General features: G+C 40.4%; 1 protein-coding gene across 1 annotated transcript in view; it reads right to left on the reverse strand.

Annotated features, from left to right (window-relative positions):
- Positions 1 to 5,106: 5,106 nt before the first annotated feature.
- Positions 5,107 to 15,394, reverse strand: part of MAPK11 (mitogen-activated protein kinase 11) — a 34,587-nt gene continuing 24,299 nt past the window's right edge. Inside the window, exons 10-12 of the mRNA XM_075492904.1 lie at positions 12,007 to 12,085; positions 9,877 to 10,050; positions 5,107 to 6,596 (exon numbers count right to left, since the gene is read on the reverse strand). Of these exons, the coding sequence (XP_075349019.1) occupies positions 6,523 to 6,596; positions 9,877 to 10,050; positions 12,007 to 12,085 (327 nt within the window). The 3' untranslated portion in view covers positions 5,107 to 6,522. The remainder of the gene's footprint in view (positions 6,597 to 9,876; positions 10,051 to 12,006; positions 12,086 to 15,394) is intronic.

Consider the following 15,394-nt stretch of genomic DNA (forward strand, 5'->3'; position numbering starts at 1 on the left):
CTGGACATGAGGCTTTGTTGCTGGAGCAGGAACTCTGCAAGAGAGCTGTGAGAAGGCTCACTGTGGTTTCCTGAGAAGTTCTGCAGGTACGGAGTCTGGTGAGAGAGTTTGACAGCAATGCTGCTCACCACAAACTGGTTATTAACAGTGATAAACTGGCACAGCTTAGTTTGTCAGGAGCTGAACTGCGGGCTGGCTGCCAGGCCCTGGGTGAAGGAGGTGCATCTGTGGGAGCAGGGAGAGGGACTGGGACCTTGATCCCCCAGTCTGCGCACTGGCAATGTGGATTCAACCAGGGGAAGGCAGGAGATCATACAAGGTCCTTGGAAAAATCAAGCATCTTCCCACCTTTCCGTCTGTTTATGCCTGTAAGATGTCTTTCACATGGCCATTTTATTCTTGATACACCAATTCACATGTGAATACTTTAGTTCTGTAAAACACACCTTAATGTCAGTAAACATAAAATCTTGCTGAATTGTCAAAAGCTGATTCCTAGAATATTTTTTTTTTTAACCAGCTTTCTATCCCCACCTTCAAAAAGTACTCTTTTCTTGTCTACTTACATACGTTGCCATGGAGGAAGTAAGTCCATTTTATTTATTACAAGAAGTAAAGCTTAAAAAAAAAAAATCGGTTTTCATCTGAAAATATTCCCATGCTATTGTGTCCCCACCCTTGCCAATTATTTTGCATCTTTTCTGGTTTTGTCTCTCTGCCCCCTGAGCAGGGTGCTTCAGTTCCAGTTTCTGTGACACGGAGCACCCCTGGGGCCCTCGCCATGCTGCAGAGCACTCTGCTGTCAGCAGAAAGGAATAAATATGCACCACCTAAGTGCTTTTTTTTTTTTAGAAAAATATATTTTTTAAACTGGCCATTTCATTTGTTCAAGGGGTCGGGTGAGAACTTACTAAGTAACTGTTTACTACCCCATTATCCCTGCTTGCTGGAGGGGGTGGGGGAAAGGAGGCTGGGTGTAGAGGGTAGCTAATGGAATAAACCTGTCAGTTATAAACCAACTGCTTTTAACGCTCTCCTAACTCTTTCTCCTCAGACTCTGCCTAAAGGTCCTCTTCATACTCATTCCTATGATAAACCGTAGGAGTTTAGTTTTTAAACTATCAGAGATTGTCGCAGCCTGAGATGCTATTGTGCACAGAGGAAAAAATACTCTTGTGTTGAAGAGTTTCCCAGCTTCAGTGCAAAAATCACATGAAAAGGGTGTTAACGGATATCACTGATTGATAGCTTTACTTATTTGTCATGACATAGTTGTGCGCATCACCCGTTTAAATCACCAAAAACTTGGTGGTACTCTTACCCCATCTTTCCCATCCTCCTTAATGCTGCATTCATTTGTTGCGTTTCCATCTCAACCTAATGAGAGAGCTGGACAGGACAGGAATACGGTGTGTTATTTTTGCACGGAATGCAATCTAACTAGGGTTTATTCTTGATTTGAGCCTTTGGACTCTATTATAAAATGAGTATGAAATAGGAATATATTATCTTAGTGCTAATCTACAGGATATTATTCTGTAAGGAGCAAAGTATGGCTCAGTGGAGGCTGCAAGTTACGGCAAATTTAGTGTATATTTGTCTCAGGGCTGCTGCTGTGATTCAGTATTTCTACTGTGTCCAGTATTACTTGTGATCAAATTGGAACCTAAAAGGACTAGCTAAAACCTCTGTGCTATGGTACACATCTTAATTTGTGACAATAATTGAAGCTGGGGGACTATGTGAGTGCAAAATGAAGCATTTGTATGCATGCAAGATTGAAGCCTCATTGAACAGTTTCACTCCTTATGTAGAAATTTCCCGTCTAATGGATTAAATGTCGGATTGGTTGGAAGATCAGTGTCTGCATAGGAAACTCACAATATATTCCCTCCTTGTGGTGAAAACTTAGACCCTTTTAGGCATTTCAGTTCAATATGTTAGTGGCAGCTACACTAATGCAGCTTTCTGAGTCTCTTGGTACTAGTCCCTTAAAAACCCTTACGCTTTTTGCCTAGACTCATAAATTAATGACACTTGGTACTCTCACTTGTGCAAGCGTGCTGATTTTCTAAGAACCAGCTTTAGAGAGTTGCGCTACATCCATAAACACTAGCAGCACGATTCACATGTAAGAGAAACAAGTAGCTGCTTTTAAAGCAAACAGAGGTGTTGCTATTAATTCCTTCCTAAGAAGACTGATCTTGCTGAGGCTGAATTCCTTTCTGCTGCTACCAAAGGACATAATTTACCCAATTTACAGTGCAATTCTCTTTTAGCAAGAGCTAAATCTTTACCAGTGCTCATCTGTCAGGGATTCTTGGGCCAAGTCAGCAATTTCCAGATGTAGCAAAGGATACTTAAGTAATTTGTGCCTGCAGCTGAATATGGTACTTTCTGAACAGATTCATTTTTGACCAGGTCCCGAGAGTCGGGAAGGTGGGGGTCTGTTTTTTTGTTATGATCCAGGAGCACATGTGACGGGAAGAAGGGAAGGAAGTGGCTTTTGTATTGACTGCTCCCCACCTCTGTCAAAGGTGCTTTTGCTGCCAGCATTTTGTCCTTGAAAGGGTTGTCCCCCTCCTGTCCCTAGGGTGAGCTCGCTGTGCCGGATCCTGCAGCGTACTGACCCTCCTTCCCTCTTGCTTTCATCTTTTGCACCACATCAAAAGCATGCCAAGAGCACTAATGGGAATTCTGCAACAATGCTGTCTAATTAATGGCTCTTGACCTACTGGTGTGTGATATATTTTTTCATATATCAGTGTTGATTACCTAATTTCCTATTATTTTTCCCCCTATAAATTCCCAAAGTCATTAGTAACCCTGCTGTTTCATACTTCTGTAGCTACTTTGTATGTTCTGGGAGGAGGGAATTGTGTGTATTATGGCACGTGATACCCTCTAATGCTGCGCTTTTCCTCTAAACCATCCTTGGTTTTTCTTTCTATTAGCACATTGTAAATTAGAGATTTCTTTAGTCTTGTCTTTATTTCTGCTTTGGCTCTGGCATATCAATTTCCTGCTGCTGGGCTTCAGTGCTGATGAGGTAGAGAGCTTAAAAAATAAAGATGCAAATTTTAAAGAAGTGTAGTGTATACTTACGCGTGTCAAAAGATTGAGATGTATGCAAAAGACTTCTTTTTCCTTTTGCAAGACCTTTTGCTCCCAGTGATGATAAAATTACTAGACTTGGGGTTGCACTTAACACTGATTATAGAGTGCGGTAATAAATACTAGAAGTGATTTCAATTCAGTACGGGGGAGAGATAACAAGCTCTTGTGACTGAAAGGTGACATTAGGTAAATTCAGATTAGAAGTAAATTGTTATCAATGACAGCAATTAACCAGAGAAAGCCCTCGGAGAGTTGTGTTCTCCCCCAGTGGAAGCCTGAGCCGCCGCCTCCGCTAGCATGGCCCAGCCGTGCTCCTCCGAGCGTCCCTTCTGTGCTTCGCAGGTGGTCAGGGATGATGAGCACCCTAATTTAGCATGGCTAAAACCTACAACGCTCTCCTCAAACGTACATGCAACGTGTAGAGGACCTACAAAAGCACGACTGTAATAATGAGAGTAAGAGTGGTGTCAGGAGATTAGAACCCCGCAGTTTAAGCAGGCTCCACTGCAAGTTTTGCAAATAAAATTTGGGCCATGTAAACAATGCCTCGTTAAAGACATTTTCAGCAAATAAATTTTTCTAAAATAAAATCCTTACTTTTATATTTATTTACTCTTTAAAATTTCCCTTTAAGCGGTCTGCCTTACAGGTTCACCAAGCCTGACAAAGCCCTCACTCCGAGATGTTTACCTCCATTCGCCCATTTGTGTTGGGTGACAAATGGTTTTTTCCATCTGTGTGCAAACGATAAGCGTTGTTAGTGCTAAGCCTTCCACCTTGCTGTCCCAGTGGGGTACTGTCTTTCCAATTACCCTGTCCTGCTGTTGTAAACTGATAAATTTACCACATTGCAGTCCCATGTTGGATTACCACAAGGGAGTCGGTGACCTGCTCTAGAAAAATACTTTAATTAGTGGCTTTTGAGGTCTAAGAAATCACCTTCATTTTGCAAATCTAGGAAGAAAATGTCTCTCTCCCTACTGTTTTTCTTGACATTAAAATGAGATGATTTATGGGTTTTGATGGCATTTCATTAAAAATAGCTGAGCTCTTTTTACCCATTACTGTCACCTTTGATTAGTTTAAGTGTGGCTATGACCGTATTCTTCCTACATAATTTATCTCCTAGAAAAAATTACATCTTTGAATGTAAAAGGAAATATGCAGAAGAAGATTCAGAGTTGCCAGAAGAACTACTTTTGCAAGTGATATAAAACTTTCTTTCTACCTCAAGCAGCAGAGCCATGGCAAGAGCAGACGGTCTGGTCCTTGCCTGCCACAGAGTTTTACACATCCTTTGAAACATTTGGCGGCGGCCACCCTCATAGCCAGGAAACCAGATTAAACAAATGATGGGACAAATCCCACACTCCATTAATTATCGTTGGATGCAGGAGGTTCTTGTGAAATCTCTTTATTTCATCCTTGCCCTTCCAGCTGGAATAGAGCTGCAGAACAGGCTAGCAAGCTCATTATCAGATTTCAGAGAAAATAAAGCACTGAGCTACTTTTCTGTTAACTGGTAAACAAACAAATGAAAAAATATATTTAAGACATGACTAAGTGATTACTTTCATTATGTCGTCAGACAAATAATTTAAGGATTTCCAACCTTTTCACCTATTTTAGTCAGCATGAAATTCAGTCGTTGCATGACCATTACAGGCCTCATCCAGCTTCTCAGGAAGCCCAAGCAATGGCGGCCAGACAACTTCAGAGGACTCGCAAGATCCACGCAGGCATTTACTTTCAGATTAATATGCCTTGCAGAAAGCTGAATACAAGTGGCTGTATTCCACTGGATGCAAGTATCGGATAACTGGCCAACATTATCAACAACAGTCCACCACTTAGTCCACAAATTAGGAGCACATTTTCTAGATGGAATGCTTATTTCTGTTTCTCAAAGACGACGAACAATACTGTATCAAGTATCTCTGAAAAATCAAAGTTCTTGGACTTGATTTTTTTTAAATCTGTTTATTAAGAAAAAGCTTTTCTTTTTACATAGAAAAGATACAGAGGAAGGTAAATAAACACAGTAGAATTCATTACCTCATGTAATAGCTGTACAACTGAATCTTAATGACAAAAGTTGCAGAAAACCTAAATATTATAAAAAGCCACCTCCAAAATGAGACTCTGACAGCGAGAACAAGACACAAAAATGAACAACATTGAAAAACTGTGAATCACAAGTATGTAGAAAGACGCAGCCAGTACACCACAAGAGGCCTCATGCCAAAGGATATTCCTGTTTGAGTATTATGCCTTCAATGGGGAAATCAGATAAATCTAATTCTTTAAGAAATCTCAATATCTGGTGTATCCTGCAATTTATTATTTAATTTTCCAGCTTTTCAGAGCTGGAAAGCCTTTAAAATTTTACTTAAAAAGAAACTCTGATGAGACGGATAGTTTGGGGTTTGTTTTTTTTAACAAACAAATTCGTAAATCTTCTTGTTTTGTCATGTCATGTCTTCCCATGGCAATTATTAGATTATTTTCCCAAGGATTATGTGAAGGAACATAAGACAATGAGGAATATCGAATTCACAGCTGTGAACAGAACTGAGTACTCTGGCACTGCCATCTGTGCCAGCCTGTGCTGCAGCTTGCAGGAGACCACAGAGATCTGCCGCCGTGCCTTCAGGGCACCTTCCTGTAAACTCGGGCAAATTCACCAGCACTCCACCGATGGCACGGTTAGGAGTACCGTCGGGAAGTCAAATCATCTCACAAACAGGTATTGTGCAGATTAAAAAAAAAAAATTACGTGGGGAAAATAATGAGAACAGACACCTGAATGGCAACAGAAGACAAAGATTTATTTTTACTGACTTTCAACTGGTGTTAAGATAGCTTGAGAGACATCCAGTAAATTTGTAAGACCACCACAGATATGACTACATATGCATATTCTGTCTATCTCACTACCACGCCCTCTCTTCATAAAGGCACTAACTATAAATAATAAGAAAACGGACAGATAAAATGCCAGAAAAAAAATGGATTGCTTGTATGGACTTCTATGTTTATGTTTGTATACATTCATGCTTTAAATGTACAATTTTAAAATTAATTTAAAAAGTCACCTTTATTTTGGCAATACAACTGATAAAATGAAACATGCAGAACACACAGCTTGACAGAACTCAGTGCATAATCTTGTCAGAATGAAGCAGTTCTTTATCACCCTTTGTGAGCTGGGAATACATTCATACTACAAGGCAAAAAACCCCACCCAAAACAACCATCGTCTGGCTTCCGTATAATGCATCTGCTTTTCCACATCTTCTCCAACATCTTTGGATAGTAAAATCTACATCTGACCACAGGTTAAATTGTATGATTATATTTTAACAGTCTTCATAGTGCAGCAAGGCAAGACAGAGCTGCCTGTATTCACTGTTCGATCTCCAGGCTATCCATTTTTAAGTCAGGGGGTTTAAAGCTAATCACTTCTTCGTAGGTAAGTTCTGTAGAGAGGGTGTAAGGGAGAGAGAAGAGTTAGGTGATGCTCTCTTCAAAAGAAAAGTATTCCAGGCAAAACAGTTCTATGGATGCATGTGACTTGTAGTTTGTATTTCCAGCCTTTTTAGAGTCCAGATCCAAAAATAGACTGAATTCACTAGGAATCCTTCTGCTAACCTCAGATTACAAATTAGACTCACAAATACTGTTATTGTACAACATGTCTGTCCCCTTCAGCTAATTACTAAAACACACAGGCCCTGAAATGGAAACATCAATTATGCTGTCAGATGACCTGCCAAAATGACGTAATAAAGACAAAATGTAATGGAAAATGGAATCTTTAAAAGCACCCAAGCAGGTTTTAAAATGTACACTTTTAACTGCGGAGAATGTTCTTTATCATCTCTCAGTCAATTGCCTTGAACATAAATCACTCGCAATTCTGTGCTAATGCCTTGGGATCTAGGTTTCGGGGGTTTTTTATGTTTTATTGTAACTAACTTAATTTTAAGGTCCTCTGAAAAAAATTTTCTTTTGTCTTAGAAGCATGTAACAGTTCTATTTTCATCAAGAAGGGCTGAGCTAGAAACATGGATTCCCTGCTGTTTTACTCTGCTTTAGGAATAGCCCTTTATCTTTTCATGCTGACAGTCATGTCCTGTTTTGTGCCTTGCCCAGTAATGGAATACGTCAGCAGCAGCTACCTCCTGTGTATTTTCTCAAGTTAGATACTGTATTTTAAGGACCAAATCCTGTTCACACATAAATAAATGGCTAACAATGCATTACTTCAGGTTCTGTTTGCCAAACAGTGATGTTTAAATCATACCAAACTTGTGCCTATTAGCTTGTTTATTAAACAGGTCTGTCTGAGACAGCTGCTACACCTGCAAGTGAGGACCTAGCACTCCTCTAAAAAGTATGCACAAATCTTGGGGCTGAATCTCGCTTACGCTCTGGTTGTGTTATGCCGTAGCACGGTGTATGGTGGCCAGCGTGCCAGCTTCAGTGAAGTTTCTCTGAAAGCAGTTCTGTGTGCAGAACCCCTGAGGCGGAAGAATTCGTTCGGCAGCTCTTTCAGTGGCTGACTTGCGGCTATTAAGTAGCATCTGGTCACAGGCAGCCAGGTAGGAGCTAGAGCGGTCCTGACTGAACCTGGAGGAAGCCAGCGTCCTCATAGATTTGACACCTGGAACTGTATTAGAAGTTATTCCTGCTGGCTGTGCATTGTATGTTTATGAAGCTCCTTACCCAGTTCTCATGCCACCTACTCGGCAGAGAGTACAGACGTTACGCTGAGATACGTGCAACTGGAGCAACAGCTAAGGAGAGATAGTGCATAGCATTCAACGCTGAATAGCACACTCTTGGCCTCTAAAATTTTGAAATATTTTCTGACTGATTAACCATGTCAGAAATAAATCTGTGAGCTTGGGCTGCAAGCCTCAGCAGTGTGCAATGGAGGCCAAGGAAACTCTTAAGTGCATAACGTGTATGACAAAGTGTCTGAAATCTCATTTTACTTTGGTGCTCAGTCCCTCTTGGGATCAAGCGCCACCCATTTCTAATTTGAACAGAAAAAGAGGGGAAATATGCTATTGACATCTTGAGAAACTGGGTCCATATTTCATCAACAATACAAACATTTTATGCAAGTGGTCACCTTTCACACCATCTTACTTAAATGTGGCACATACTGTACTTGAAATAAAAAGTTTATTCCCCAAGATAAAAATATGGCCAGGAGGAAGAGCTGTGCCAGTTCTGAGATTTTTGTCTCAGGCCTTTTTTTTCCCCCCTGTATAAAGAAGCAGTTTGACCTGTATTTCCAGCAAGGACAGTGATGTAGAAAAATATGATACTGTCCTTCCTAGAGAATTCACCTTCACGTCCTCATGTCAGTTCAGAAAGTGTTAAGCTAAGATTGTTCCTGAAATAATTTCAGCGGAGTTTCATCACAAACAGAAATCAGCTTCGTGACTCGGAAATTGTTAAACTTTCCTGTTAAAGACTCAGTCAGCTGAAAAAGTAGCAGAAAACAAATCATCCACTCGTAAGCACAGCAGCAAATAGAGCATGCCTCTCAATCAACAAGATGTATGGGCGGTGCTGTATGCTGCCAGCTTTTGCAGAGGAGAGCATGTGTAAGGACTAAGCGATACCAGTCAATCCTCCTTGTTTGTACAGATGCAGTAGGCTTCTAGAAAACCCTTTTCAGGGCTCTAGGAGGTTGCTTTATTGTAGAGAGACCCATGACCCCACTCCTGTCTTTCTTTAAGATGTATTTGCTGTAGTCACTCTGCTTGTCTCCCCTGCAATGCCCAGGATAAAACATGGCACAAGTGGAAGGGCGTGATTAAGACATGGGAGGTCAGTATTGTTCATCATAAACCTACCCACTATGCTAATACATTTTTATCAAACCTTTCTGGGGTAAAAGTTATAGAATATACAAATAGAAACAGAAGAACATTTATTTTATAGAATACATATTTCGTCTTAAGCCAAGGAAAGGAATTCATTGATAAACAGGAACAATTCATTTTCTAGAACAGTACTCTCAATTTAAAATGTCTAGTAAGGAATTTTTAGCATAATATGTCCTCATTAGACAATAATGAAATTGTGCTGTACTTTTCAGTGTACTTGCAAACTTAATGTTTAGCCACCTTACTTCCGTGATACTGTAGTGCAATATGATCATGATGCAAGCATGGAATGAACTAATTAAAAAAGGCTGTTGCAGTATTTCTCAAGGATGGGTTTTGGGGTGTCACTCCCAAGTAAAATCATCAACTCTCATCTCAAACAGGATCAATAGCATGGTTTATCTATTAATCCCAATTACTTGGCTATCTAAGGAATGATTAACAAAATACACATCTGTGTGGAAAATACTCATTTCCGGTTCTGAACAAAGCTAGACCAGAATCCCAAATAGTGTCACTTGCCCTAGGACAGTTACTTCAGCTGAGGATCTGACTTAGAAAACTAAAAGCAAGACAGAATGCGTGGTTACCTGGTAACATCAGCTTTTAGTTAAGATTAAACCTGCCATAGGGAATCTATTGAGGAGGTGACAGAATGGTGGAAGGGAGCAAAATCCAGAGAGGAAACACAACCCTTTCCACCTCTCCACTCCCACAAGCACACACATGGACTTATCTTGTTTCCCTCGGGCTTAAGAGTTCAAATTGCTCTGGTTGGAAACAGAGGAAAACTGTTATTTAAGTAAGGTTTTGTCCTGCTGCATGTATTAACTGCTGTGTGCAATTCTGTTACCTTTCCATTCATCGATGGTTCGCTCCTTATTCTCTATGGACTCATCATACAGCTCAGCCTCAGGTTCATCATCTGGATCGTGATACTGTACAAAGTATGGATGTGCAAGTGCTTCCGAGGCAGTAATTCTTTTATCGCTGTCTAATATAAGCATCTTCTCCAGAAGATCTACAGCTAAGGGAAAAAGAGAAATGTGGCTCAAAGCCAGAAGAGACCATCTAGAAATAAAAGAGAGGGCAACTGTTTACACACAAGCTATTCCCACTCACCGTAAACACAGTTAACATTATTGGCAAACCCACAAAATTTAGGCAAGATAAGAAATAAGTTTTGAAGATTTTATACTGTGAGTACAATTTTCAGAGCTGTTGCGGTTTAGCCCCAGTCGGCAACCAAGCACCACACAGCCGCTCGCTCACCCTCCCCCCCGGTGGGACGGGGGAGAGAATTGGAAGAGCAAGAGTAAGAAAACTTGTGGGTTGAGATAAGAACAGTTTAATAATTTGGAATAATAATAATAATAATAATGATGAAAAGGAAAACAATGAGAGAGAGAGAGGAACAAAACGCGGGGGGGGGGGAACCCAAGTGATACAACTGCTCACCACCCACTGACCGACGCCCAGCCCGTCCCTGAACAGCGATCGCTGCCTCCCTGGCCAACTCCCCTCAGCTTTATATACTGAGCACGACGTCATATGGTATGGAATAGCCCTTTGGCCAGTTGGGGTCAGCTGTCCTGGCTGTGCCCCCTCCCAGCTTCTTGTGCACCTGGCAGAGCGTGGGAAGCTGAAAAGTCCTTGACCAGTGTAAGCACTGCTCAGCAACAGCCAAAACATCAGTGTGTTATCAACATTATTCTCATACTAAATCCAAAACACAGTGCTATAGCAGCTACTAGGAAGAAAATTAACTCTATCCCAGCTGAAATCAGGACAAGAGCTGAAGGAAGCTTCTGGTTTGCTTGTGGTATGCGCAAAGGTTCATTATAGTCTATTTGATACCTGATTCACCCCTTCAGACATCCAAGGCCTTCATTCTGAAAAGATCTCTGTGTGCTTAAAAGTTAAATATCCTGTGTTGTACATCGTGTGCCTAACTTGGTCCCGATCAGTGCAAACTTAAGAAACTTAAAATTGTGAATGTGAGATTAGCCTTTTAATTAGCTGCACCAATGAAATCATCAGATGAAAACCCACCTTTACAGGACCCAGCATAAAGAAAATATGTTTGAAGTCGACAGTAGCAGAATATTAGAAATGAGAGAGAGCTGTAAGGCTGAAATTGGTTTTATATGGAAAGTTTGTCATAGCTATTTAAAATATTATATAAAAATGATTTTTAGTGCTCTCATATAAGCACTGTCATTAATTTGCCTTTATGATATTAATATGTAGCATGCTCTCATGTACCTCATGCAAATCAATCCCATTTTTTGTAAGAAAGCATTCACAGCTACTTGTATTTGTAAAAATAAAATTGTCTTCTAATACACAGAACAAATTCAAAACATTTTAACTCATAATACTTCCCTATATACAATGTTTTAATGTGCACTTGATGGAACTGACCAGGCACTGTAGTAAGATGACTCCAGTGACTCAAACGTCTCCTTTGCCATGTCACAAGAAATGGTTCACAGAAACATCTCTTTTGCACAGGCAGAACCAATTGGTTAGACATAAAAACAATTGTGCAGGATCAGGCCAAAGGTCTGTCTAGCCCGGTATCCTGTGTCCGACAATGGCTAATATATTCCTAGGAAATAATACTCAAAAGGGTCATTCAAACAGCTGTACTACTTCTTCTGCTCACCAGCAATTTACAGGTCATGGCCTTCCTGAGCCAGAAGTGATGTCTCTAGTCTAGACCCCATGACTTTTGTATTTATTCCTGCTATATATAGCTGGCTTTTGCTTTTCACAGACCGTTTTCCTTTAAGAGGTTCCCGTAATCTTCACCAGAAACAAAAGACACAGGCTTCATGAAGGGAAAACAGTCTCAGCGTGAAAGGTTAAGCAATGCTCTTCTCACTGGTCTGATCATTATTATATGGGATAATATTGCAAAGGAAGGCTTGAGTTCCTCTGTTAGTGAAAGATTTAAACTAGATCAGTCTGACTTTCTTACCTAATGGATTGGCACCACGAAATACTGCTTTCAAATCCTGTTGAGGCATATGTGGAAGAGATTCAATGTATTTTCTTGCCTAGGAATAAATCAATATACATACCACATGCACAGAGGTTAAATTTTGCCCAACTTTAACCATACCAACTCTAAAAAACCAGACAATATTTTTTATGTTTCTTATACATGGGAAACCTTCTTTACATAAAACCGTAATGTATGACACTTTTAAACAGTCACTCCTGTATATTGCACAATAAGCAAGAGAGTTTTAAACAGGTATATCTTCCTCTAAGAGTTATGCGTTAGCACTTACGTTTTCACCTATGCTTACTGGTTCATTGCAGTGTATCCCCAGGGAACATATGCATGTAACGTTCAACCAGAAATTGCAACCTAAATCATCTTTCAGTTGCCCTCAGCGAAGTGGTATAATCCAAGCTGCATCCTTCCCTTCTCTCTCTCCTCTGTCGAACAGTGGCTTCACTAACTAAAGAACAAATCCTGAGACTCCCAGGGTGCAGATCTTCATATGTTTAACAGAATTTATAGCTTGCCTTGTCGCCGTGGCTGTGAAAGGCTCATCCAAACTCAGCTAGGAAAAGCCTACCCGCATATCGGACCCACAAATGTCAGCGTGGAGCCTGACATTACAGGAGCTATGAATTTCTGGGCTGAGGTAGATAGGTCAGCAAGAGAAGAGGTTTAATGCTGGTCCTAAGGGCTGGGATCAGACGGAACAGGGAATTCTGATATGGAACAGTTAAAGAAGAGGCAAATGGCTGTCCCCAAATCCATAAAAAACCCAGATGGTCTTTGAACAAACCTTAATTCTTTCAGAACATGCTTGTGTTACAGGGACGTCTCCCTGCACACTTAGCAGTCCAGTTAGAAGGAGACTATGTGCAGGAGGCTAACTAAGCATCCTTGGCCTACTGAAGACAGCAAACGAAATAAAAGTTGTTCATACCAAGCAGCTCCATGGCTTCAAGTGAGATACCAGATTGAGAATTGTGGAACTGTCTTCTGGACTATCATGGAGCGACTATAAAATACTCTGACGTATCATCTGTGCAATCCTACAACCACACTTGGGAAACAGATCCTGTTCCCTACACTGTTCTCTCTGCCATCATCTTAATTTCTGCAGCTACAATGAACTGATATAAAGATATTTTAAATCATTACATAGCACAGTCTCTTTTCAAACCATGTTCTAATTTAACGAGGCAGATCTATTTATTTTTTCTGCTTCTTGTAAGATTTAAGCATATTCTATCAAAACTCCAGACTACCATTAGTGACACATTTCAGAGTCTTACTAAAAGAAGCAAGCCTTCATGCATTATGTCCCCAACCTGCTAAAACTATATTAGCGTTTTCCCTTTTTATTATGGGAGCTGACAGCAAGGCTTTCTAAAAGGATGATTTCGTCTTAGCAGCTGTAGTTAGTCATGCAGAGAACAATGTTTAAAGACTAGTCAAACACAGGCTTCACACCACCTATTTTATGCCCCTAAAGTTCATAAAGGCAGTAAACACCTGCTAGAAGGTCAGGGTGTGCAGGTCCTATCAGAGTTAAGTCTTCCAGGGCATTAGTTTATACATATGTATGAACAGCAGAGCAAAAGAGAGCTGTCACACGTTCTTGCATGGAAGCTGTGGACTAGGGTAGAAACAAGAGGTAAATTTATCTTATGACAAACATTTGTGGATTTGTGGATTATTTGTTTCTGTACCGACATCAATTAACATCACTAATCCAAACATGACTGAACAAGATACAGTCAAAATTATCTCCAACCTTGCCCGCAAGTCCTTTGAAAACAACACAGACCTATCAAAGTATACGTAACCAACCTGTCCCCTCTGCTTATATATTCACCACAGAAACCCAACCAATAGAATCCAGACATTTAAATTGTTCTGAAAATAATGAAATGCAATCACCATTTAAACCCATATTAACATGAAAGACTGACAAAACAGCTCAGTAACTTGTGCTGAAACTTCCCATGAAGTTGATCTTTTAGTTTCCAATTCTTTAATGCTCTACTTATAACTGAAAATAGGCTTGGCATTTCAGAATGCCTCTGACCTTGTTGTTAGAGGAATGGAAAAAATTGTCTGGGACTGCAAGCTGCATTAAGAAATATCTAAACAATACAGCTAAAGTACAAGGTAAAGAAGAACTAGAATGGAGGAACAGAACAGAACAGAACAGAACAGAACAACAGAACAGAACAGAACAGAACAGAACAGAACAGAACAGAAAAGAAAAGAAAAGAAAAGGACACTCCCTTGCAAGAGGCAAGTACCTCCAAGCAAGGTATGTATCTCCTTTGACATTGTTCCTCTAACCAGGCAGCCCAGAGGTGACCTAGCAGCACTCCCATTCATTAACTTGGTTTTTGTGTTCTCCCTATGCTCTAAAGGTATAATTAGGCCCAGTAAAACAGTTTCTGGATTCCTGTAGCTCACTGAGGTATGCTGTGAAACACAAGAAATTAAAGACAAAAGCAGGTACTATCTCCAGTAAATATGTAAGGTGCTTAATCTCATAATCAAAAAGCTCACAAACTGACTAGTTGTGGGTAAATCACACATTTTTGTACTCTACTCTGGACGCGTTACGGCAAAAACCGTAGGATCTTAGTAACACATAAAGGTTACACAAGGACCTACGCTTAGGACAGCACAGTCTGAGATTTGCTGGGTGATCCAGTCCCTGGCACAAGGACGGATCCTCCTCCTGCCCCGGCCATTCCCAGGCGCTGGGTACCCACAAACTCTGGGGCTGTGCACTGGCCTGTGCTGATGAGGCTTCGTTATGCTTGGACCTTCCAGAAATACAGTGTTGCTCCAGCTCTCCTACTGCTCCTGCTTACTTAACCCACTAGTGTATTCGTTAGTAAGTTCAAAGAAAACCCATCAATGTACACACAAGCTGAAAAACAGCCATTAGTATTAGTCTGAGGTGTATACAGAAAAGGTTTAAGGAAACAGCTTCAGCTCAGGAGGTATTTGTGTGCTGTGTTTATGTGAATTTTTACACTGTGCCCATCACCTGCCTTAATCAATACCACATCTCATTCCTCAGCTAGATATCAACGGTTATTGCTTAAAGTGAATCCTTTAAGTGTAGCTTTAGCAGGGAAACAAAGTGGAAATTGTTCATTTACTAGATTACTATTTTAAAAAAGTCATATGGAGAGTTAAAAATCACGAAAGTGATCATGAAAGCGGACTTCACATAAGCAGTCAGAGCGATGAATAAATACAAATTTCAAATTAGGGATCCAAATAAGAGCACTCATACAGAACACGCATTATTTGATTCTGACATCTCTGTTTAGATCCCTTACAACAATGGAAAGCATAAAAATTA

Source organism: Mycteria americana, chromosome 1 (assembly GCF_035582795.1).
Source record: "Mycteria americana isolate JAX WOST 10 ecotype Jacksonville Zoo and Gardens chromosome 1, USCA_MyAme_1.0, whole genome shotgun sequence".
In the NCBI taxonomy this organism is placed as follows: Eukaryota; Metazoa; Chordata; class Aves; order Ciconiiformes; family Ciconiidae; genus Mycteria; species Mycteria americana.